Genomic DNA, 25,216 nt, shown 5'->3' on the forward strand with positions numbered 1-25,216 from the left:
TTTAACGCAGCTCTTGTAGAGTGAAAAGTTTCAATTCCAGGACTCTGCTACCAGATGTACTGTGTGTGCATGGCTTGGTTATATTGCAGAAGCTCATTGGCATGTTCCTCCAAAAATAAAGTAATTGCAACAGTACCAGAAATCCTAATAATGACAACAGTATGCAAACAGAAACACTTTATACTACTATACAAAGGTAAAAATATAAAATATCAATTTAAATAAGTTATAAATTTAAGGCGTTTGTAATTTAGACCATGCTAACAGGGTCCATCCAAAATTCTACTTGCATTTCAATGCATTCAGTTAAGTGGTCATTTTACATTTCATGTGGCAATTAATTTGCTGTTAAGATAGGCTTGGGCTTACAAGACACCTTCATGATGCATACTTTCAAATAACTACCATACCTTATCAAACCCGATTAGCAGGTCAGTACAGAGTTTCAAAAACCTGTTAGACAAGGAGCCAATGGGGGGAAATGTGTTATTCACAGGACTTAACCATGATTTAGTATTTGCTTGTAGCAAGTAGGAGGATTCTATACAAGGGTGGTCCATACCCCCCTTGTCATGGTCAGATCACTTTCTGGTGAAGTTTGGGTTTCTGGCAGCAACCTCAACACTGCAAATGTTGGGAACCAATTTGGATGGTGCATCTGTGGAGACTAAATGATTTTCCAGTGGATAGACCCAGTGATTCTCTTGAGACCCTGGTCTCATTGTGGAATGGGGGTACAGTATTCATTCCCAGGGCCTGCACTGCTCCTTGGTTTGCCGAGGAGCTGCTGCAGGCAATGAAAGAGGCTGGGACACAACTGGAGCGCGGAAGATGGAAAACACTTCAAAGCTGATCAAACACTTGTAAGGTCGCACAGTTTTGTCTACCAAGTGGCAGTGAAGACTGCAAAGAACTACTTCACAGCCAGCATTGTGTCCTTGATGAGCTGTTACTGCAGGTGACCTAGAGACTAGCTACCAGAAGTGGTGGGTGGTTCTTTGAACACTCAGTAGCACATTGTCCAGCACTTCAAAGGTAACATCACTGCTCCGTGGTGCCATAGGTGTAGCAGTTTTTGTGTCTAATGCAGCACCTTCACATATTTTATAGGACTGATTTCCATTTATGTGCCTTGTGGAACTGAATCTGCCTTGGTCGCCTTGAGGGATGATCTGTATCAAAAGCAGGATTGTGGGAATGGATAGCTCTGCTCCATCTCAGTCTGTCAGCAGCTGTTGATACCAGTGGCCACTGAAATGGCTGCCAATGTTTCCAGACCAAGCTCACAGCTCTGACAATTTACAAGGCTCTTGACAACATAGTTACAGGATCACTATCGGATCCATTATAACCTGGGCCAATCACTGAGGTCTTTGGGAGAGTCTTTTGCTGGTGGTTCTCTATTTTTTGGATGCATGACTTGTAACTTCTTGAAGTTGTATTTCGTGAAGCGGGCACAAACCTGTGGAAATCTCAACAAGACGCACCCTTGAGAAACTTCAGGCACATTGTTAAGACTTCCTTGTTCTAACAGGCATTTTTAGGTAGTGTTTGGTCTTAAGACAACTTTATTGCGTGTGGATTTTTATGTACACCACTTCGGATTGTGAGTAATCAAGCGGTAGACAAGTTTTAGGAATAAAACTAAATAAAAGATAGCAATGCCATTTTCAGCATTTAAGCTGAAGTTTTAAGTTACAAGAACTCCCCTAGGAGATTAGCAAAACTGAATAAATTATGCAAAACATGCAATATGGTTTAACCAATAATTTATTCAGATGAAATCTTCAGTCAAGAACTGATTCTATTAGGTCTGTGTTCACAGACCTACTTGGACATTTTGTTTATAATACACAAAAAAATTTTGGTACACAAGTCTTAATTTTTTTTTGATAATGTGGGTAATCAAAGTAGATCCTTATCAAACTTTATTTTCCCCTGTGTAAACTAAAAGAATATTTTTTCTTAATTTATTCTTAATTTAAGAATTTAATTATTAATTTAAGAATAATTAAGAAACATCCCTTTCAATTTCAATAGCTAAAGAGAAATATTTTCTATCGGGCTACTTTTTTGGTTGGATTATTTTGTTTCAGTTCCAGTTTGATGGCTTTTCCAGGTACAACCAAAACACTGCCATTTTTACAACATTGTAGAGAGTATTGGCTTGGGTTAACAGGTCTTCCTTGGTCATCTCTTAATCTACTCAAAATGTCCCAATAAAGATCATTTAGTTTTTGTTTTATGTTGCTAATTGATCTATTACACTGGGCTTTTTCCTTCTTGAGCTTTTCCTTTTGTGCTTGAAGGTGACACACCTGATCTTCCAGGTTCATAATTGCATCTAGTTTACGTTTGCGGCAGTTTTGAGCAGCGACTTTGTTTTTTCCTCTCCGCCTTATGTCACGTATGAGCGATAGCTGGTTATCTGTCAAGTAGTATTTTGATAACAAGCTATTAAAGGAATCAACAGGCAGAGTCACAATGTCATTTACAGAGAATGGAATTCTCAGGGCTTCTGCGCGGTATTCGTCACGGCTTTGGTTTCTCTCTGCGTTATCTCCATTTCTACTTCTGGCTTTATTGGATTTCTCTGGCCACATGAAGTCATATTCTTCTGGCACACAGGGTACCAGCTGTTGTGGGATTTGGCTGTATGTGTGATCATGCAACACATCTACAAACAATTCTGCACTGAGGTCATAATTGCTTTGATAATCTGTGTGGTAACATTTGCTGTATTCTACGCAGCAGCCTCCTACAGCTAAATCATAGGTAGCAGATTCAGCATCACTGTCACAGGTGAAAACAAGGGATGAATTGCTATGATTTAAATCCAAAGAGAGTCCAGAATCAGAATCCCGTTCTTCAAAGAAACAGGAAGCCTCAAATCCGTGTCCATCCAGGCTCAAGAACAAATCCTGGCTTGTTAGATTCGTACAATTATCAGATGCAAAAACCCCAAGCATGTTGACGCCATTCATTAGTGATGTGTGAGAATCTGTTAATGACAGATTTTCCAGTATCTCCAAATTCCTTCTCTCTGCATTTACTGTAGTATTGTGGTCTGATTTCACCATTGTAGCATCATGAAGACTAACATCACGGCTAATAGCCTGAGTCAAATTAACAGTATTGTGGAAGTTTGGCAGGTTCATACCTCTGCTGTTGATAACAGGCACAGTATTTCCCAACCAGGGTTCCTAAAAGAGGGAGCAAAATGAAATGTTATGTTGATGAAACCTTGCAACTCTCCCTATGGTTAAATAGTTTCTAGCCAGTTCAACAGCAGCCTTTTTATAATTTAAAATGTGTTATTTCTCACCCCCACCCGCCACAACACAGAATGCTTTCTGAAAATACCAGCTGTTACAGAAAGAGTATGATCAACAAAAATGGCAGCCTAAAAGAGTATTGGGGAAAGCATCAAAAAGAACCCAGTAAGATGCAGTAGTTTGTCTGCTATCTGCTGCAATACAAATTGGAAAACCACCACTACCCACCTCTGCTAAAACAGGAGCAGCTTGAATTGTTTTCCTAAAAATTAATTGTGCGCAACATAGAGGCACGAGTTTCACAGCCTACACCTTGTCTTCACCTTTTTTAAAGGCAGAATTCTTACGAGCTTATCCAGCAGACATTGGGGTGGAGGTAATGTGGGGAAAGATATACTGAGGCATGCAAGAAGAGCTTGAAAGGGTTCAAAACAAACATCTTGACTATTTGGCCCATCATCCTGGCTAGAGTGTGGTGCTGAGAATTCAAAGGTTGCAGGTTCGATCCCCGTAAGGGATAGCTGCATATTCCTTCATTGCAGGGGGTTGGACTAGATGATCCCTTAGGATCCTTTCCAACTATTATTATATTAAATAAAAGCATCTTTGGGTGTTTGCCCTAGCTAGGTAGTTCCTCACATACAGTACTTGCATCCATTTAGAAATATCTACACACTCTTCCCTACTATCCAAACTTTGGTTTAGAATAGATACAGCTTCTACTGGGTGCTTATGTTAATAAAATACAGACTTGGAGGGAAGCATGTTGATTATTGTGCTGTCCAAAGGCAGGAGAGTTATCATTTTATCAATTCCACACAGATAAGATTAACAATACAGGTGATTATGATGAACCTCGTAAGACACCACAAGACAACAACAAGGCTGATGGTATTTTCTAAAATCAGGGTCAAGCAACCTCAGGGCCTGGGACAATATGAGGCCCCCCCAGGGCTTTTCCATTTGACCCGCATGACTCTCGCCAGGTCACACCCTGTCTTTCCGAGACACACACCTTACCCTGCTCTTGAGTGATCTTGCCTGGCTGAAATGTAGCCAACAGCTCAAAGCTAAGTGCCACACTTGTTCCACCTACCACTGGCATGCACCCTTGGGAAAGGTGTGCCACGTGGAACCCTTGAGTCAAATTGAGGAAAAATGAATGCACCCCTAAGTCACGTGCTACATTTCATTCACTACAGGTTCATCTTACTACTTTAGCCCCCATGGTGTAAGCAAAGGCTTCTGTCATAGAATGGAGTTGTAGAAATCGGGGGGATGGTTTTAAAACAATTCTTCAGATTCTACTTCGGCAAATCACACTTTTCGGAAGCAAGTAAATGGTAAAGGGGGGGGAAGATGGTGCAGTTGAGTTGCAGAATTTCTGACAAGATCATGATCTGAAAGAGAGTTGCTTTAACTGGGTTATTGTAGAAGCATGCTTCCAACTGTTTGAGATAGTTTACAAGCTTATGTGCAAATTGCAACACTTCCACTGTATTTTCAGTCAGTGATGCTGGCAGTGGAAAATAACCTTCCAACGGGAAAGTAGAACCAGTAGTGCTTCTGTAAACCTGTTGTAACCCCACCCCACCCCACAATCCACAATTAATAGACATTTCTCCATTGTTAGTGGAAAGTTGTAATTAGAATTGTAAGGGGGATCAGGAAAAAGACACCACTTCAAGCCACAGGAGATGTATACAGCTGCAAAACTCAAAATTCTAAATGTGCCCAGGGGCTTCAAAGAGGCTGACAACCCCCTTATCCTGTTCTCAACTGCCATAGGAACCAACTGGCTGACAGGTGGTTTATAAAATGTATTAAGTAAATATGCATGCCACTGAGTGACAGTAACATTTGCAAACAACAAAGCATGCTATCTTCATACCATGTTAACTGGCCAGCAGTACATCTGTGAAGAAGCACTATAGGATAGCACATTCTGAGATGTTGTTCACTGCACACAGAGAGTGGATTCAGACAACCGGGAGTTCACGTGACAGCCAATTAAAAGCTTACAACAGGACCCCAGAACTGGACTGCTGTCTTCCATCTAGCACAGGGGTCGGCAGCCTAAGGCCCAATGGGGGTCATTTAACCGGCCCACGAGCCGCCCCGAATTGAGCCGCCCGCTGTGCTAAACCAGCGCAGGGACTCACTTCCGCGGCGCCGGAAATCGCGTCTGCGCAGAGGCTGGAAATTGCACCCGCGATCCGGCCCGTGGAAGGATCTCCGCTGGAGGGAACCACCCCAGGTGAGTTAAACCTTGTTGACCCCTGACTAGCAGTTAAGGCTCACCATTCCATTAGATTTTCATGCAGCTACAGAGGAAGTGGTAATACTTGCCCTAATAGTTTGACAATTGCAAGCTGCTGCCGCTTCTATAGTTGTTGTTTTTTTTAAAAAATGCCACACTGTAAAACTTTTTAGTAAGCAGCAGTTATCTGAACATGCTTGCCTTCATAAATTCTTTGTTTATAATGGTCAGAACTGGAGTCTTTTGATACCAAAGCTGTTTTATGATTTAAAGCAAAACTACATCAACTTAAAAAAATAAAAATCAGAGATGTTAAAGAGGAAAGAGCAGACCACAAATTTGGGGTTGGGGGAATTAATAACCAAGTAACTGGTGCAGCAAGAAGTTAACGATATCTTTTAAGACATGGCAGGTAATTCCCACGATGGTATTTGCGAATATATACATTTCAAAAATGACTTGCCATGAATAAATCAATATCTGAATCAGTTTTCAAAAACACTAATATTGACGGCTGGGGTTATAATTTTCCGTCTGTGAATGGAACAGAAGTCTTGCTTATGGAAATAGACTTTCCTTCCTCCCCCTTCTTTCTGCAGCCCTTTGAAAATCTACCCCAGGGAGTTTGAGGATATGGTGTGGGTGTGGGATATGAGGCAGGGGACTTGGTGAGAATCTCCGCCATCATACATGAATGGAAGAGCGATTTAGGATCCCAGGCAATGGACTGAATTCAATGTGAGTCATACTCAGTATAGAACCATTGACCTTAATGGGCAAGACTACCAAAGACTATTAATTTCAATGGGTCTATGCTGAGTAGAACTTAACCGTATACGGCCCAATACAACTTCTTTCATGACTCTCACCGAAGAGCTGGAAACTGGACTCTGCTTCTCTCTCCAATCCACTTGGTCGCTTTTATCACTCTCTTTACCCTCTTCTTCCTCTTGAGATTCTGAGTCTTCATCTTCCATAACGTAACAGTGTTCCAAACGTCCCTGGCTCACTTTTAAGTCTACATCCTGTAAATATCAGGAGAAACAAGCAACAGTAATTTTCAGCACGGTGATGTGTCAGCGACCAGCATACTAGGAAATGACACACGTCAGAATAGTATTTTGTTTCTCTAGTAATTTTTCATCAGTTGCAGCCCATCAACCCCTAACCCTTTTCCTGGCAAGTAAATGACACAGTGTCCAAATAAGCTCTTTTGCATGTGGCCACCAAACCTCAAATATACATTTTTCATGCAATGCTGTAACACCAGACAGCAACAAAAGATTGGAAATATATATATATTCACTCAGTCTTATATATAAACCATTTAAACTTGAAAGATCTGGTTGCATCTGTGCTTCATTATATTAGGCATATGTTTGTATTATTTGGGGGGGGGGGATAGTGAGTGAAATCCCACTTCACTGTTCTTTATGCACCTGTCTCCATGGTTAGACCACAGGGGTGTAAGTCAGCTGCAGTTTTAAAACCATGGTTTATCGTACAAACCACATTTAAGCCAACGGACATTCTGCATATGATCACAGTAACTAGGGTATGTTTGGTCATACTGTACTCTGCTTTCCTCCACTCTGCCTGTCTCTCCTGCTTGACATTCCTCAAGACTTTGTAGAAGCCAACTGTTGGCATTGCCTCATTGTGCCAACTTTTCCCTTTCCACTGACTGACAGCAAGAGCAAGGGTGTGGAAATCTTGGCATTCTGCAGCAGTTGTTGTCAAACCCATTCCCATGTCGCTAAAGAAAAACCCACTCCCCTTTGCAGGTTGTAGGAGGTCTTCCACTCAGCTCTGCAATCAGTGTTTTGTTTTGTTTTAAAAAATCCCTTCTCTCCAGCATGTGAATTTATGCTTTGAGTATAGTAGGCATTCCTCCTCCCTCTCCCCAAGCCCTCTGCTGTTAGCAGGGATTTGAAAGGACTGCTTTTAGAAGTGCACACTTAAGTAGCTTCATCAATTAATTGCAATGACTGCAAGGAACAGAACCTCATTTTGAACTGCCTCCCGCCCTACCTCAACACCCACTCTCCTCTTCCCGGCTTTTATTCCTGTGCTTCATTGTTAAGGTGCAAAGTTGCTGCTGCTGTGAGTCCTACCTAATTGGAGAAAGTATGTTTGCTTCAACACAACACTTCACCACCCACATCTCCTCCTCCCCTATATACTCCACAACCCTCAATGTTTCTATTTATGTCAAAACACAAAACCTTTTGCAGCGGTGCAAGTTGGTCTGGTACATCCCCAAGCCCTTCTCAGCTGCTCAAGGCTACAGCACTGCAAACACGCTCAAAACATGTTTTTGCAAGAACTGTACATGAACATCATGTAAGAGAGATGTTGTTTAAAAGAAGTCAACCAGGAATGGATATTGCATCAAATATAAGCAGAGGAGAAAATGTATGCATGTCACACTAAGCCAAACCTTGGTCTCCCATTCTTGGTTACAGTTTGTGGTTAGCAGTGAGTCCCAGTCAGGGCCGGTGCTAGGGTTTTTTGCGCCCTAGGCGAGATCACCTTGTGGCGCCCCCTCCCCCATTAATAAAAAAAGTAAAAATAAAAAGTAGAAAAAATAAAAATAGAAAATAGAAAAAAATAAAAAGTAGAAAAATGAAAAATAAAATAAAAAACAGCTGAGAGGTGCGGTGAGGTGGCCCCAGGCTCGCGCTCCCTGCACGCTTCTGGAGCTTCACGTGGGGAGCGCGAGCCTGGGGCCGCCTCCACCGCGGCTGTCAGCTGCTGAGCGGCTTCAGGCCACTCTCCGGAGGCACGCGCGCACCTCGGGATAGCGGCCTGAAGCCGCTCAACAGGTGACAGCCACAGTGGAGGCGGCCCCAGGCAGCACCGGGGGGCGGCGGGCAGGCTGGCCAGCGTCCCCTCCCTTTTGGCGCCCTAGGCAGCTGCCTACTTTGCCTAAATGGACGCGCCGGCCCTGGTCCCAGTTCAAATGGCACCCAAAGCCAAGCCATGGCTAAGCTTAGCAAGGAACAGCAGCAAAAAGAACCAGGGAGGAGCAAAGTAGATGCAAGTTCCTCTCTGGAAGCCCACACATTCAAGCTATCTTGCAAAGCAATGGCTTGGCTTAGTGTGCTGGGTGAACCAACACCTCTCAAGCAAGGGTACATCTGGGTGGACGGTGCTATCAGCTTCAGGAAACACACCAGTGAGAGAGACCTCACTTTCCACCAGTTCTCACTTTCCATGACTTTCAGCATTTTGGCATTGCGCACCTCAACAAAACACCAATATCCAAATCAGCGGCAGCATGCCTTGAACCAGGTGGTTCTTCTGGCCTCAATTGCACTGGTGACCCACAAACTTAGTTTTATGTGAAACAGGCTGGGCAAATCTATAATCACAGTGTCTAGATGAGAATGCAAACAGCTTCTAAATAGGCATTTTGTTTTCTCCAAATATAAACTAGGATCAAGCAAAAGCACACGTCACAGGTGGGGAGGAGTCATAAGGGCTGTGGTGAAGGAATTTTGCCCATACTTAGTTTATATGTTTAAAAAATGCCCTGCTCATCCATCCTACCACTGTGTCTAGCACTGGTCCAGGGCCTGTACAGCCTCTCCTGATTCAGATGTGATAGAGAAACAGAGGCTCGAGAGACATCAACACATTGATGGCACCTTGCCCCCAAATGCCCAACCACCACTCCCAGGGACTTCATATGGATATTATAGAGCAGCACCCCATAGCATAACTTCCAGGGAGCCAAATAGTACTTTACCAATGCTGCTTTCTGGACCTGGTCCTGTAGATAGTACCGGAATCACTGTACCACAGTGACCCCATTCCAATTCCCTGGAGCCGGTTGAGCCAGTAGCGAATGTTGCAGTGAGGTCAAAAAGCAGAAGCAAACTCACACATACCCTGTCCCTCTATTTGTAAATGTCATTCATCGGGGAAGCCAAGGCAGACTTTGTCCCATGGCCAGGCCTGGACCCAGGGAATCAATCAAAATAATGTGTGTTAACCACAAATGCTTGGAGGTTCCCCACCATAATTCTCTGCATCCACTTCCCCAGCAAGAGGGTATTTGCAACTGGTTGATAGTTATTGCTGATGCAATGAAGCACTGACCATACTCTAGGCCCAGATAATTAAACCCCCTCTGCTAGATTTAATAAGCCCAGAAGGGTTAGGGGTCAAGAGAACGCATGGTCAGCATACAGCCTTGCCCACGTTAGCCGCCTGCATAAGCTGAAACCAATCTCACCAACTCTGGCACTGGGTACTTCCTCCGGAACTGCAACGACCACTGAATCAAGGCCACTCCGAAGTCAAGCAACTTTATCCACAAAATGTGTAGTCAGCTGGTCACAGCAGGTCCTTGAATTTTCCAGAGGCCCCTTCCCGTTGCAGGGATCAGCAACCTCTAGACTGTCCTCCTGCCAGCTACTAGAGGATACAATGAAAGCTGCAAAATGAGCCTTCGCAGCTCACACTGCCACATGGTAGACACAATTATGTGCCCTGGCCAGTGCTTGGTCGGTTTCAGAATGAAATTAGGAGAGCACTACTTACGTTCTAGTCTAAGTCTAGCCTGAAGCTCCCCAGATTACCAAGGAGGCATGCAGGCTCCGCAATGCTGGAAAAGCCATTCTGGAAGTATTGTGCCAACTGCACATCCGATCTCACCATTCCACAGTGAGAGTTTCAACAGGATAATCAGCTTTTTGCACTGGAAAATTCCTGCATTCAGGAAGACACCAGGATCCATTAGACTCTGAGGGTGGGCCATCTAAACAGGCCCACCACCTGCCTTCCACCCTGTGCATCTTTTAGACACTCCAGCTGAAGTTCTCAAGAGAAGTTCGGTGTTAACTAGAATTGAAAATTAGTCACCTCTTGCTCCAGTGCTCAGATCCCTCTAGGTTAGGGTGGAGAAACTAGTTTTACAACTACCTACGGAAGTAACAGATCTCGAATCATAGCCAAGTAAAAACAAAATTCCATTACAAGTGGGGGGAATGTATATCAAAAACAGAAAGAGTAGGCATTTCAAGTCATGAGGCAATGAACTGAAAGTCAGGATTAGAATTTTTATTTTATTTAAAAACCTACTTTTTGCAAAGGCATTGGTATTTCCACACACTTCTCTTAAGAGTTCCTAAACAGAAACGCTAAGACAATTATTATGCTCCTAAGAGTCTTACCCAACCGAATATTTGTCAAGACCAAGCTGGATAAAATGGTCTAATATACAGAGGGCCTTCTCGGTAGTGGCGCCCGCCCTGTGGAACGCCCTCCCATCAGATGTCAAAGAGAAAAACAACTACCAGACTTTTAGAAGACATCTGAAGGCAGCCCTGTTTAGGGAGGCTTTTAATGTTTAATAGATCACTGTGTTTTATTTTTCTGTTGGAAGCCGCCCAGAGTGGTTGGGGAAACCCAGCCAGATGGGCGGGGTATAAATAATAAATAATAATAATAATAATAATCTCATGGTCAATTTTGCACAAGCTGTTTTTACTGAAAGAATCCCCATCTCTTTTTCTATGGCTACAATTGTATGCTCTTCTACCTGTCAGTAAGTGTCACTGTGAACAAGCAAGCACATGTTTGAAACCTAAGTCTAAGGCTGAATAATTAAACCTGCTTGCAAATGTCTCGCTGAAGTCTATTGGATCTTGAAGCATGCAAGAGCATGGCATGCGATTGCAGCTTATATTGCAGTGCTGTTGAAACCCTTACCAACTATGGGCTGCATTCAGCTTGAGTAAAAACAAAGCTTTGCTGATCAAGGATGCCTTCTTGCAAGCTTCAGCCAGGCATTTGAAGTACTATCTGCAGCATGTTGGGGACCCTCTAGTCTAGACCATAATTAAACCTCTTTGATCAATGCCTATTCATGTATGTAACCTCCAAGTTCAGAGGGGCAGGAGGCCACTAAGTCCCACTTGCTGAGGAGAAGACAGCTGTAGCCTTCAAGCCCTCCTTGTGGGTTTTGTGGAAGCAACTCTGCTGCAGGCTGTTGTCACAAGCGAGGATGCTCATCTGTGGTCTAGCGGAGCTCTCCTTACGCACCTCTTGTGTACTACTTGTGCTCCAAGGATTATTCAGGACAGAACGTGGAAGAGAAATCAAGTGTGTATTCTTGCTGACAGAGGTTTTTTTTAACATTTGCAGTACAGGCTAATATAACAAAATTCAAAGTAGATGCAGCATGCACATTTACGTTACGTCTCCTGGACAGTAGTGTCAATACTACTGCCCCCTAGACATAACATAAATTTGCATTACTAAAAGGTGGATAACACAACACACAACAATACAACACAACAAACAGTCTTAAGCACCAGAGGATTATCCATAAACCATATACTGGAACCACAATGTCAATGAACTTAGACTATACCTTCTTACCTGGGAGGAAATCTTGTTGAACTCAATGGGACTTACTTCTGAGAAGACCCAGCGTAAGAATGCACTGTTAGAATCTACCACACTCTAAGTCTGAATACTTCAACTATATTTTTTGGTGGAAAGTACATGAAGGGATATTACATACATACCATGACCACCATCAAATATACCGTATATATATATATATATATATATATATATATATATATATATAGTAAAGCAAGCTTAATTCCACTGATTTAAATGAACTAAAATGTACCTCTTTCTGCGAGGGGAAAATATATCTTTATCTTCACACTTATTTTAGCATTGTTTGGTCTTCTATTTTTCTTACTTTTAAATGGCTTCTAAACTTTTTTCTTGCGAATTGCAGCCAAGAGACTAGTTGCATAAACTAAAAGATACTGTGCTCTTGCATCACCTTTAAATATACTTTGTTCTTAGCAGGATTAGGGCCAATGTGTAAACCTGACACTGCTTTCCAGTACCTACATTTAATTACACAGCAGCAGAGCTGCTCTGCAAGCTCTTAAGGTATTACATTCTCTTTAATCAAGCCATTATTTAAAAAAGCAAAAACCAGTTCTCATTAGTGTCAATGGGGAAACTCCCCTTTCAGTGAAAGTTGGAACAATGACTAAAGGTATATTGCCTGTCAGAAAGCAACATGCAACCTTCAGAACAAAAAAAGAGAAAAAAGAAACTCCTGTTGATGTTTGCATAACCAAACATAAATGGAACTGAATGTGCAAGCAAGTAAGCTGAAGAACACTTACCCTACAAACTGGTCTGTTAAAGAAAGGCCGCTTGGGTGAGTGTGAACCAGCAATCTGAAAAGGTAACCATTGTTATTTCCTAGAAATGTGTACTGCTGGAAGCTCCAACTTTTTTGTTTTGTATGGTAGTGAGATGCCCTCACATTTAAAAGTTGATGTATACAGCACCACAGCTTTATAGAAAGACCTCTCTTATTTCTGAATTTCAGCTCCCATCAAGTTCCCAAACCCACAGTGCAGTGCACACTTTTATTTTGGACATAAGACTAAGACTGTTTTGGACATCATCACTGGGAGCAAGACCCACTGAGAGATTGAAGAGTTTGTAAGAGAGACAGCTTTGGATCCACATTTCCCCCAAAGTAACAGTAGTATGGGGGATGGAAGAGGTAATACAAGGTGTAAAGAAAAAATGGAAATGGTCTAAGATGCCTGAAGGATCAGAACCCAAACAGCTCCTCTCCCTTCCCAACCCTACAACTTTCAGCACAGAGACAGTTCTGTTCAATGCCCAGGACCTCTCCAGCAGTTTGTCAACACCCTGATATATATTTCATAGCAACTGGGAAAGCAGCTGGGAGTTTCCTCACCACAGGCACTGCTGTTATCATAAAGAGAATCTGAGCTTACGCCTTGGGATCTGTCTACACTGCCAGGCTGCAGCCCCTAATCCTGTGAAACAAGAGAAAAAGAGAGCATCACTGAACACATGCAGGCTAACTAAATGGTCTCACCCATCTCCACACATGCAGGAATAAGGATAAGTTGTGACACAGAGGATAAGGCTATCCATGGCTTCTTGTGGCAATGGCTATAGCTCGGAAGATGTAATGTGACAAAGATCTTGAGAGCAGAAGCAGTAAAGTGTAGAAAGTGTTGGAAAATGCTGAAAAGTGCAGACTCATTCAGCTAGATGACTCATTCCTTGTACTGTACAAATATTATATCAATTGCAGGAAGACACACAGAGCCAGGAAGGATAAATACTGTACAACGGGCTCAGTGTGCTCTCTAGCCCAGTGTTTCTCAACCTTTTTTGGGCCACGGCACACTTGTTCCGTGAAAAAAATCACGAGGCACACCACCATTTAAAAAGTTAAAAAAATTAACTCTGTGCCGCCCTATATTATAATTATGACTGTAAGAAACACTTGCCAAATATTGCTTTCCGGTGGGTCAGTGGTGTGCATTGGCGGCCGCCAGGCTCGTTTGCACTGAGCTTTGGGAAAGAGGAGGAGAAATATTGCTTTCCGGCGGGTCAGTGCTGGGTATTGGCGGCCGCCAGGCACGTGACAATGCAAATCGCCCTTCTCGTCGCCGCACGTCGCGGCACACCAGCCAGCGTCTCGCGGCACACTAGTGTGCTGCGGAACAGCGGTTGAGAAACGCTGCTCTAGCCTAGTCTAATATTCTTCTGTTTTTACTAGGCAGCCCCAAACTCGGCCCTCCAGATGTTTTGGGACTACAATTCCCATCATCCCTGAACACTGGTCCTGTTAGCTAGGGATGATGGGAGTTGTAGTCCCAAAACATCTGGAGGGCTGAGTTTGGGGATGCCTGGTTTTTACTTTGCTCTCCTCCATTATGTATTTGTAAAGAAATATGTTTAACTCAGTAAAGTTTTATTCATTTATTGTGAAGACTCTGGGTTTTGACTTCGCTGCACAACAGAAGATGCAACTTCCAGGCAGGCTGGTACTTTACATGAAATAAAGCAAGGCATGGCACAGCAGAATCTCTCTTTGCCAGGTTTTGTACAAGGCTTTGAGGTGCCGTCAGATTATTGGTCCAAGTGCAGTGTAATCCCCCTGCCAGGCCACTACGCTCTAGGGTGCTGGGTGGAAGCATTTCCTAGTTAGCCTTTCCCACCAGCCAGAGGAACAAGGGCAGGTGGGTTAGTTGCTGCACTTACATCCCTTGCAAGACTACCCAGCCCAATGAGCCATAAATGCACCACTTTATTCTGGCACTGTCAAACTGATCTCCCACATCTACCAAACTAAGAGAAAGTCTTGTGCTTTTCTCTTACTTTGTAAGCCCACATGCAGTACACATTTGTCTCTCTTTAACTGATGGGAGATAATACGTGAAAACTGGAATTTTTTTATTTTTTTAAATGATCCTCAAGGTCCTTTTGCTCATGTCAAACCTGCATTTAAAGCCAGGTCCTTCATTATTGGCCAGCAAGGGGGTAAATGGTTAGGATGTCAAACTAGGACTTGAGGTAGACACCATGGTTCAAATCCCCACTTGGCCGCGAAACTTACTGGGTGACTTTGGGCCAGTCACTCCCTCTCTGCCTAACCCACCTCACAGGGTTCCTGTGAGGATAAAACGGGTAGCCGAAGAACTACAGTATATGTACATACACCACTTTCGAGCTCCCGGGAAGTGGGGGGGGGGGAGAGAGAGAGCTTCGTTAACTACGAATTCGCAGCAAAACTTTGGCATGGGTTTGGAGGGGATTTGGGGCGTTCTTCGTTAAAAAAAAACAAAGCTGGGAAAAGTAAATGCAACAAATAAATAAATGCAACATGCAAAGGAGGAGGAGTTCTACAATGACCCCCCGAAGTGGTGCAGATACTTCCCTTCTCAGGCTGGTAAAAAGGAAAGGCAGCTCAAAGCGTACTGGCTCTTTGGGCTGCTTTACAAGGGTGCCAACTTAAAATCGGCACGCGGGGCATGCACACCATTTGAATGGCCATGCCCATCAACTGGGGTAGGGGGTGGGGGCTCGAATCTTTTATGCCAAAGGGATTTCGCCTCCTTGGAGTTGGCATATTTGGATATGTGAAGAGGAGAGGGGTTTTCCCGTCGGCTCCTAGCCCTTACCTCTTCTCGACTGGGGCGCTTGGTTCTGACTCCTCCAGAGGAGAGTCCCTCGGCGTCGCCCCGCCGCTGCAGCCATGGCGCCCGGCCGGAGCAGGGGGAGCCGCCGCGCGCTGCCTCCTCGCGGCTGCGCTTCCCGCCTCCTGCGAGATCTGCGCGGGGCGGCGGCGGCGGCGCCACTTGCTGCTGAGGCCCCTCCCGCCGCGCTATCCAAGCGGCCCCCCTCGTGGCCGGAAAGCGACGCGGCGTCCCCAGCGCTCGCCCACTTCGCGCGGCAGGAGTTGCTCGGGGGCGGCCTCCTCCTCGCTTGTTGTTCTGCAGCCCGTGCAGGGGGCAGGACTCAGAGTCAGAGGCGAACTCCCGGTCTCGCCGGGCAACGCCTCCCCGGCGCTTTCAGGCCGCCTCTTCCTGCAGCGCTGCGCCGAGCCCCCCAGCGCGGGGACCGGGACCGGAGGGACCCGGACTCCGTCGCCTCCGCCCCGCCGCCGCCTCTCGGCTCCTCGCTGTGGCGGCTGGCGGCGAGCGCACTCTGGGAACCGCCGCGCCGGGTCTCGGGCGGAGGAGCAGCAACCAACCGCCCGCAGGCTGAGCCAGCCCCGCTTGGAGGCCGCCAATGAAGGCTGAGACGGGGGGCGGGAGGAGGAGGAACTGAGCACGTGTGTTTAGGCCTGTGTGTGAATTGCCGGCGAGGCGGTTGGCGGAGGAGGAATCGCAGAATGAACCCTCCCCCCGAGGGTCATCTAGTCCGACCCGTTGCAATGCAGGAACGTCAACACCAGTTTGAAACCACAGCTTAGTTGTTGCTGCTGCTGCACCACCTGAGGAAGAGAGTGTTATGAAGCAGGCAGGGCTCATCTCTAGGCTCCGGTAGGATTTGGGGAACACGCCCCTGTAAAAAAAAAAAAGCATTGTTCAGATTAGTGATTTGCAGGACCCACAAAGGAAGTTAAGAACACAATGCAATTCAAAACAGTAACAGTTAATTGCACGTTTATTCCAAATCCAATTCAAACCTTTTAATTCTTCTTTGGCGATTACTCGTAGCCGAGTAAGATTGTCTTCCATAAACATTGGGATGGGTTTTTGGAAGACGCCTGTGTGTGAATTTGTTTTATGTGTGTAGAGCAGTGCACGCTGACCAATGCACAGTCTTCGCAGTAAGGCTCTTGTTCCGATGGCCATGACCGGTAGATTCTTATCTGCTGCAGCCTTCATCCGCCTTCACAGCCGTTGTAACATCTTGTTATTTTCCGCCTGTTCTGCCACTGAGGACTTTTTGGATCATTCTTTGTCTAGCTCCTCCCCTTTGATCTTACCGCCTTGGGTGACCCTGCTGGGAGTACAAGACTCCCAACATCTTCGCTCACAAGGGTCATGGGAACAGGCAAGCGCACTCAACCACAGCAAGGTGATGATCCAGTGAGTGAGAAAACCTTTTAGTATAATTGATTCAACAACATCGATGAACTTGACCCAGTGAGACCAGCTTGTCAAAGTCTGATAGTCATTTGCACCTCCAGAAGCCCCCTAGGTTATCCCACTGCCCCACCAGGGAGTTGTACCACCCACTTTGGGAACCACTGGCTTAGGGTGTGATCCTTCACCAGGGGTGAAACTAGGCTTTATTTCACCCAAGTGGAAGACCTTTGGCACCCACCCACACAAGCATATGTGTCCACACTCACACACAGACTGGGAGCCTCAATGGCACCTCTCTGGAGGCCTCACCCCAGGGCAAAACACCCAGCTAGCTCCCCCGTAGCTACGGCATTGCCTTTGCTTCCTTCTTTTAGAGGGTTCCAGCTGAATCCATGGGACCTGAAGATTTTCTTTACTTTCCAAACACCCTTCACGAAACTGGCATCCTCCAAATGTTTTGGGCACTGGCACCCATCAGCACAGCCTTCTTTTCAGCACCACAACTCCCAGGCTTCACCCACCAGATGTTTGGGCTGGTATGGGCTAAGGACAGTTCTTATCCAAAACTCCTGGAGGGCACCAGGTTGGAGAAGGCAGCCTAAATGTAGCCTTCTCGGTAGTTGTCAGTGGTTCTACCTGTGACTACTCACCTCCACAGGAAGAAAGCCCTAATGTTACAAATGGTAACTATTGTTTGGATGCTGATGCGAAGGCAGAGCTTCTCAAACTTTCTCAGTCAGCCTCCCGGTTTTTAAATTATTATTATTATTGAACTTGCTTTTGTGTTATTAAAGAAACATAATGGCAGACAAATCACCTTCTAGTGCTCTGTCTGCATGGGGCAAAGCCAGTCCGATGAGGCTTGGGGAAATTGCTCAACTGATGGCAGCCTGGGAGTTCCTTCCCTGGAAACGGTCCAAGGTGTTTTTGGGTGTGTGGCTCTGACCTCTTTTGTCAAGATCTTCCTTTTCTGTGCTTGTCATTGGCATATAGAACACGGTGACACGGAGATTGGTACTTTCAGGAAGGGGGGGGAACACACCATAATCGTTTTGATGTGGCTATTCCTACTCTTGCCTGTAAGCATGACTCATCATGTCATTGTGTGAAACAGGTGGAGCCCAACAAAAAGAGATCAGGGCTGCCACTAGCATTTACCTTCTCAGGTTAAAGTCTCCTGGGAAAGAGGCTGAGCTCAGTGGCAGAGCATCTCTTTAACGTGCAGAACACACATGCCAGGTTCAGTCTGCGGCATCTCCAGGTAGGGCCGAGAGAGATCCTAGTCTGACATCCTGTAGAGCTGCTGCCAGTCAGTGTAGACATTATTGAACTAGAATTCAGGGGTCAGCAAACTTTTTCAGCAGGGGGCCAGTCCACTGTCCCTTAGACCTTGTGGGGAGGCCCGACTATATTTTGGAGGGAAAAAATGAACGAATTCCTATGCCCTACAAATAACCCAGAGATGCATTTTAAATAAAAGCACACATTCTACTCATGTAAAAACACCAGGCAGGCAGGCCCCACAAATAACCCAGAGATGCATTTTTAATAAAAGGACACATTCTACTCATGTAAAAACACGCTGATTCCCAGACTGTCCGGGGGCTGGATTTAGAAGCCGATTGGGCCGGATCCGGCCCCCGGGCCTTAGTCTACCTACCCATGAACTAGATGGGCACATGGTCTGACTCAGAAAATGAGGGTTGCCTTGTGTCCTCTTTTTCCAGGACATGTCCTCCTTTTTTCAGGGGTAAAATTTGAGACAAATTGCATCTATTTGCTTTGAATGGCCATCATAGCATCCTCTTTTTCTGCTCTTCAAAATCTGGCAACCCAGCCTCCTGTATTGCTGTGGATTTCTCCTGATTGTGAGAGACCTTAAGGGACATACGTATTTAAAGGTTACTTGGAGAAAGAGAACATGCTGCTGCTCTGTCTTATTAATTGTACCCAAGTTGTGAGAGCATTGTGTGGGTGCGTGAAGGAAAAAGAGATTGCATGTCATAACTGTATCGCAGAAGACAGGTGAATGGAACTGGGGGTGGGAGAATTATTGCATTCCACAAACCACATCAACTGCTCATATTCGTTGAGTCGTAGATCCTAGATCAAGGATGCCTAACCTGTGGCCTTGCAGGGGTTGCTCGACTACAGCTGCCTTCACCTGGGACTATTGACCATGTTGGCTGGGCCGATGGACATTGAAGTCCAACCTCTGCAGCGCCACATGCTAGCCACCCTTGCCCTAAACAGCTGTAGTTTCAGACCACAGGATTGAAGTATAGCTACAGCCAGCCAGCTGTCTCTCTGTGGTGCCCTATAAATACATTGTCAGAACAGGAATAGGGACAACGTAGGAGTTTTCCATCTTTCAGTGTTTCAGTATGACTTGATGGCTGGAATGGGGAGACCCCGGTTCAAATCCCCACCTGTCCTTGAAGGTCACTTGGGGGGACTCTGGGCCGGTCATTATCTCACAGGATTGTAAGGATAAAAAGGAAAGACACGCAACACTCCTTGGAGGAAGGCTGGAAGTAAAATGTAGCTATTCTTAATATTAATAGTCCTAGGAAATAGTGTAATTGAGCCAACCATTGCTCGCCCTGTTCATTTTAACTAGATAACTGTATGATGTTTTGAAAGAAATCAGTGCCCGCCATTGTCAGTAAGGCCAGCAGGGTAAACAGTTCTTTATGCTTGCAGCACCATAAGGTAAAGGTAAAGGGACCCCTGACCATTAGGTCCAGTCGTGACCTACTCTGGGGTTGCGCGCTCATCCCGCATTATTGGCCGAGGGAGCCGGCATATAGCTTCCAGGTCATGTGGCCAGCATGACAAAGTCGCTTCTGGCAAACCAGAGCAGCACATGGAAATGCCGTTTACCTTCCCGCTGTAGCAGTTCCTATTTATCTACTTGCATTTTGACGTGCTTTCGAACTGCTAGGTTGGCAGGAGCTGGGACCAAGCAACGGGAGCTCACCCCGTCACAGGGATTCGAACCGCCGACCTTCTGATCAGCAAGCCCTAGGCTCAGTGGTTTAACCACAGAGCCACCTGGGTCCCACCATAACTGTGGATCAATTCTACCGATCCTAACACATTGCCTAGGGCAGCTTTTCCAACCTGATGTACTCCAGATATTTTGGACTACAACTACCATTGGCCATGCTGGCTGGGGCTGATGGGAGTTGTAGTCCAAAAAATCTGGAGGGAACCAGATTGGGGAAGGCTGGCCTAGCAACATTCTTTCACCTTCATTGCAAGTCCTTCATCATGATTGCACTTAGTCTCTGGGCTGCTTCCTTGATTTCTTTCTCCATCTCAGCTTTGTGCAGTGGTGTGAGAGGTGACCCCAGTATCATAATCATAATCATAATCATAATAATATTTGGTCCTGATAACCTACAACAGGCATCCCCAAACTCGGCCCTCCAGATGTTTTGGGACTACAACTCCCATCATCCCTAGCTAACAGGACCAGTGGTCAGGGATGATGGGAATTGCCGTCCCAAAACGTCTGGAGGGCCGAGTTCGGGGGTGCCTGACCTACAATAATTCTGGATTTTGATCCTGCAAAGGTTTCTAGTTCATCGTACTCAGTGCTCTTTTGGCATGCAGAGCAATACTACTGTGCCAATGTGACTATTAATCCAACCTTTGTATAGAAGTGGAACAATGGGCACTGTGATCCCCTGCATGTTTACATGGAAGTCCCACTGTGCTCAATGGGGCTTGTTTCTGAATAGGACTGCAGCCTTAAAGGAATTTACTTCTTGGTGCTGCCACCCCCCCCCCAATAAATTGAATATTGGGGAAAATTCAACCTATACTTCTTAGAGAAAGGAAAGATGCTGAGGGCTAGTTTCCCCCCGACTAACCTCAGCAAAACAGGCAAAGCTCATGCTGATTTAGTAATTTGTGCTATCATATACCGTAGTGGTGATCAGATGCAGTCTGATGGCAACTCAATGCACATTCAAGGGATTGCGCTAGCATGCTGGAAAACTGCATGCTGAAGTCTGCATGTGCTGCTGGTGTTCATTCACCCACACCTCTGAGGCTGCCAGCAAACTAGAAGTGAACCTGTGAAGATCTGTCCTAATTCTGGCCATAGCTGTCAACTTTCGGATTTGAAAATAAGGGATCAGCAGCCCCCCACCTGTCTCAGGGACAGTCTACGGCAGGGGTAGGCAACCTAAGGCCCGTGGGCCGGATGCGGCCCAATCGCCTTCTCAATCCAGCCCGTGGACAGTCCAGGAATCGGCATGTTTTTACATGAGTAGAATGTGTCCTTTTATTTAAAATGCATCTCTGGGTTGTTTGTGGGGCATAGGAATTTGTTCATTCCCCCCCACCCACCCAATATAGTCCGGCCCAGCACATGGTCTGAGGGATGGTGGACCGGCCCACGGCTGAAAAAGGCTGCTGAGCCCTGGTGTACAGTATACAGTCGTACTTCGGTTTACGACCCGCTCGGGTTGCAAACACTTCGGGTTACGAACTCCGTAAACCCGGAAGTGTTTTCGGCGCGCGCGCGTCCCGCGCATGCGCAGAAGCGGCGCACACGCTTTGCGCATGTGAAAAGCGTGAAAATCGCGCTTTGAGCATGTGCAGAAGCGGCGCTCGGTTTGCGACCTTTTCGGGTTACGAACCGCGATCCGGAACGGATCGTGTTCGTAACCCGAGGTACTACTGTATTTAACAATCCAGGATAGCAGCAGGAAACAGTGCTGGAATAAGGGAATTTCCAGCAAAAAATGGGAAGGTTGACAGCTATGATTCTGGCTGAAATACTGTTTTCCTGCTTAATACTTAAATTGCAAGTTATGGATTTTCTCAAATCTCTTTCTAGACTGAGAGACAGACAGACAGACAGATAGACCCGGGGTGGGGGGAATCACACGAATTCACCATGCTACCTTAACTCATATTGTGCTTCAATCAGTACATTTTAAAATCCTTCCTGATCTGCAGAGCTTCCGGAGAAGCAACCACAAGAATACGCTTATCTGTACCGTTTTGTATCTCAGCTTTGGACATAGATTGTGTCAGCACAATATAAGTCATTAACAAACTCCCCCCCCCAAAAAAACCCTGAATTATAGTCAGCATAATAGATTCAGGGAGACCTCTACTGGCTGACATTGTTCATCACTGATATATTTTAGGCTGCAATTGTAGGTACACATATCTTGGACTTAGTCCCACTGAACACAGTGTAACTGGAACCATGCAGAGGGTTTTGCTGTTTGAACACATGTTTAACGGTACAGGGCTGTCTTTCCTGGAAGACAGCAGGAAGCATCTGTTAATTCCTACTTCGCTTTTCACCGGTCATAGGAAGCTGCCTTACGGAGAGTCAGACCATTGGTCTATCTAGCTCAGTATTGTCAGCGCTGACTGGCAGAAGCTTTCCAGGATGTCAGGCAGGGGGTCTCTTCCAGCCCTGCTTGGAGATGCTGGGGATTGAATCTGGGATGCTCTGCATGCTCAACTAAAGTCCAGTATTGGCTCCTAAGGCAGCTTACTATTGAAATCCATCATACAACATGATCCAATATAATATACACGTGTGCATGTCAGAGGAAGAGGGGAATTTATCATCGCACTGATGTAGCTTCATAATGTGGGAATGTTCAGGAATGTGGATGAGGAGATATTGTTTAATATATCCTATCCCCGCTTGCGCTAGCAAGCACAAAACTTTAGCAGAGTAAAACATTCCCCTTTTGCAAAATACACAGCAGAAGAACGTTTGCGCAGGCTTGATTTAAGCCACTAAAATAAAGTGTATTTTCCTGGTATTTCCCCTTTTTCCCTCTTAAAAGAAAAGACACAACACAATGCTCTTAAAAGTATAAAAGATGTTTACTTACAAGCATCTCGAGGTACAGCACACTCAAGAGGTAGACTTGCTTAGTTAAAAGGTAATATATACATTGTGAAGTTCACTTATAAGAAGTGAGACTCCATCTCATCTCTCTCTCTAGGCTGGAGGCCTTGAGGGAGAGACTCACTAAGATGTGTGTAGTCCAAGAGGTCTGGTCCAAGAGAGGGGAAATGGCTGTTTCCTTCAGGATTTATCTGCCACTTCCTCAACTCATTTGCATGTGAAGGAAGAGGAAACTACGCTTAGTCATATCCTCCTCCTCAGTCCTCCAAGTGGACTATCTAGGGATTGTTGTGACTTGACTGCACTTAACCCTTTGCATCCCACAAACCCCTTCTCAGGCAATTCACAACATACACAAAAACATACATAAATAACTTTAATCAACCACCCAAGAGTCCCAGCTTGCCACGAAGATCCTGAAACTTCTCTCTTGGCAGGGGCTTTGTTAGGACATCTGCAGTCATCTGGTCAGTGTTGCAGTAACACATTTCAACAAGTCCATCCTCGATCACCTGGCGTATGTAGTGGTACCTGACCCCAATGTGTTTGGTGCGTGCAAGGAACTTTTCACTTTGTGTCAGCTTCATACTGCTCTGATTGTCCTCCATCAAGCTGACAGGTCCCGTTCTTGGCACGCCAAAGTCCTTCAGGAGCTGATCCAGCCAGGGGATCTCTCTGCAAGCTTCCGAAGCCGCAATGTACTCAGATTCTGTGGACGATAAAGCTACACATTTCTGTTTATAGCTGCCCCATGCAATAGCTCCGTCCCCATACATAAAAACATAGCCACTTGTGGATTTATAATCCTTATTGTCCCCAGCCCAATCCGCATCAGTGTACCCAAGCAGTTTAGGGTCTCTGACAGCTGGCAGTTTTAATTTACAGTCCATGGTTCCCTTTAGATAACGAACAACCCTCTTAACTCCAGCCCAATCATGCTCAGTGGGACAACTTACTTTCCTACTTAGGATCCCCACTGCACTTGCCAGGTCAGGTCTGCATGTGGTAACCAAATACAAAAGTTTGCCAATCGCTGACCTGTATTGCGTGTTGTTTGGCAGCAACTTCGAACCTTGTTGATTCTTCAAGAAGTCTGTGGCCATCGGTGTCGCAACTGGGTGTGCGTCCTGCATCTGCATGCTTTCAATCAGTTCAGTTATCTTTTGCCTTTGGCTGAGTAAGAACGATCCATCCTCTTCTCTCTCAACTTGAATTCCCAAGTAGTATTTCACTTTTCCAAGTTCCTTGACCTCTACTTCCCTGTTGAGGTGTTTGACTATGTCTTTATAGTCTTTCTCATTTGACGTAGAAATTAAAAGGTCGTCAACAAAGGCTAAAATGTACGAAAACTGTCCATTCCTTTGTTTGGTGTACAAGCACTTATCAGCAGTCCCTTGCTTGTACCCAAGCTGCACCAGCATCTCATGGAGTTTCTGGTTCCAAGCCCTCGCTGCTTGCTTCAAACCATAAAGTCCTTTCTGCAGCTTGCACACTAGATGTGCCTCATTTGGTTTAATGAAACCTTTGGGCTGCTTCATATAAATCTGCTCAGAAATTTCGCCGTGAAGAAAGGCTGTCGCAATGTCAATATGGTAAACTGACATTTGCTTAGATGCTGCAATACTTAAAAGTAGTCTGACACTGCTGTATCGAACTGTCGGTGCAAACACTTGATCGTAATCCTCTCCATACTTCTGGGAAAAACCTTGTGCCACAAGCCTAGCTTTGTAGCGTTGCACCTCCCCTTCTGAACCCTTTTTAACCTTGAACACCCATTTACTTCCAATTGCTTCCTTACCAGGAGGTAGTTCTGTGAGTGTCCAGGTCCTGTTCCGATGAAGTGCATCTATCTCCTCCTGAGCAGCTTTCCTCCAGAGACTGGCTTCATCTGGTGGCATCCTCTCTATCTCTTCCCATTTGGAAGGTTCCTGTGGAGACGCCGACCTTGTAAGGTAGGACAGCCGTAATGGTGGAACACCTCTGTTGGTTCTGGATGAGCGTCTGACCTCTGGTCTTTCGACCGCATCAGCTTCCTCATCCTCCTCCAGCAGTGGCATATCCCCATACAGCTGCTCGTCATCATCTTCGTCTCTGGTGCTGCCAGGGGCCTGGACCTCCACGTCTTCTCGGGTGTCACCTATAGGGGGTGCTACGACACTAGAAGTTGGATTAGTACTTTGTATTGGTTCAAAAGGAAAAATCACAAATTCCTCATCCTGTGGCTCCTTGGAACAATCAATGGCAGTGTCCTTTGTATCAACTTTGCCTTGCTCATCGAAGTAAATTACATGCTGCGAACTTGTCTTGCCAGTTTGCGGATCCAAGACTCTATATCCTTTTCCTCCAGAAGCGTACCCAACTAGGATCCCTGCCT

General features: G+C 45.5%; 1 protein-coding gene across 6 annotated transcripts; it reads right to left on the reverse strand.

Annotated features, from left to right (window-relative positions):
• Positions 1–163: 163 nt before the first annotated feature.
• Positions 164–16,269, reverse strand: NFE2L3 (NFE2 like bZIP transcription factor 3). 6 transcript variants are annotated; one of them, XM_035129591.2, is made up of 5 exons: positions 15,534–16,269; positions 12,702–12,755; positions 10,084–10,251; positions 6,405–6,560; positions 164–3,203 (listed from the first exon to the last, which is right to left on the reverse strand). In XM_035129591.2, the coding sequence occupies exons 4-5, from the start codon at positions 6,510–6,512 to the stop codon at positions 2,058–2,060; spliced, it is 1,254 nt and encodes a 417-aa protein (XP_034985482.2). In that variant the 5' UTR covers positions 6,513–6,560; positions 10,084–10,251; positions 12,702–12,755; positions 15,534–16,269; the 3' UTR covers positions 164–2,057. The 6 variants fall into 6 exon arrangements, with proteins under 6 accessions (XP_034985482.2, XP_034985480.2, XP_034985483.2 ...); XM_035129589.2 differs by lacking the exon at positions 10,084–10,251 and having other exon boundaries at positions 15,534–16,268; XM_035129592.2 differs by lacking the exons at positions 10,084–10,251; positions 12,702–12,755 and having other exon boundaries at positions 15,534–16,268.
• Positions 16,270–25,216: the final 8,947 nt, after the last annotated feature.

The sequence above is a fragment of the Zootoca vivipara genome, chromosome 12 (genome assembly GCF_963506605.1).
Source record: "Zootoca vivipara chromosome 12, rZooViv1.1, whole genome shotgun sequence".
Classification (NCBI taxonomy): domain Eukaryota; kingdom Metazoa; phylum Chordata; class Lepidosauria; order Squamata; family Lacertidae; genus Zootoca; species Zootoca vivipara.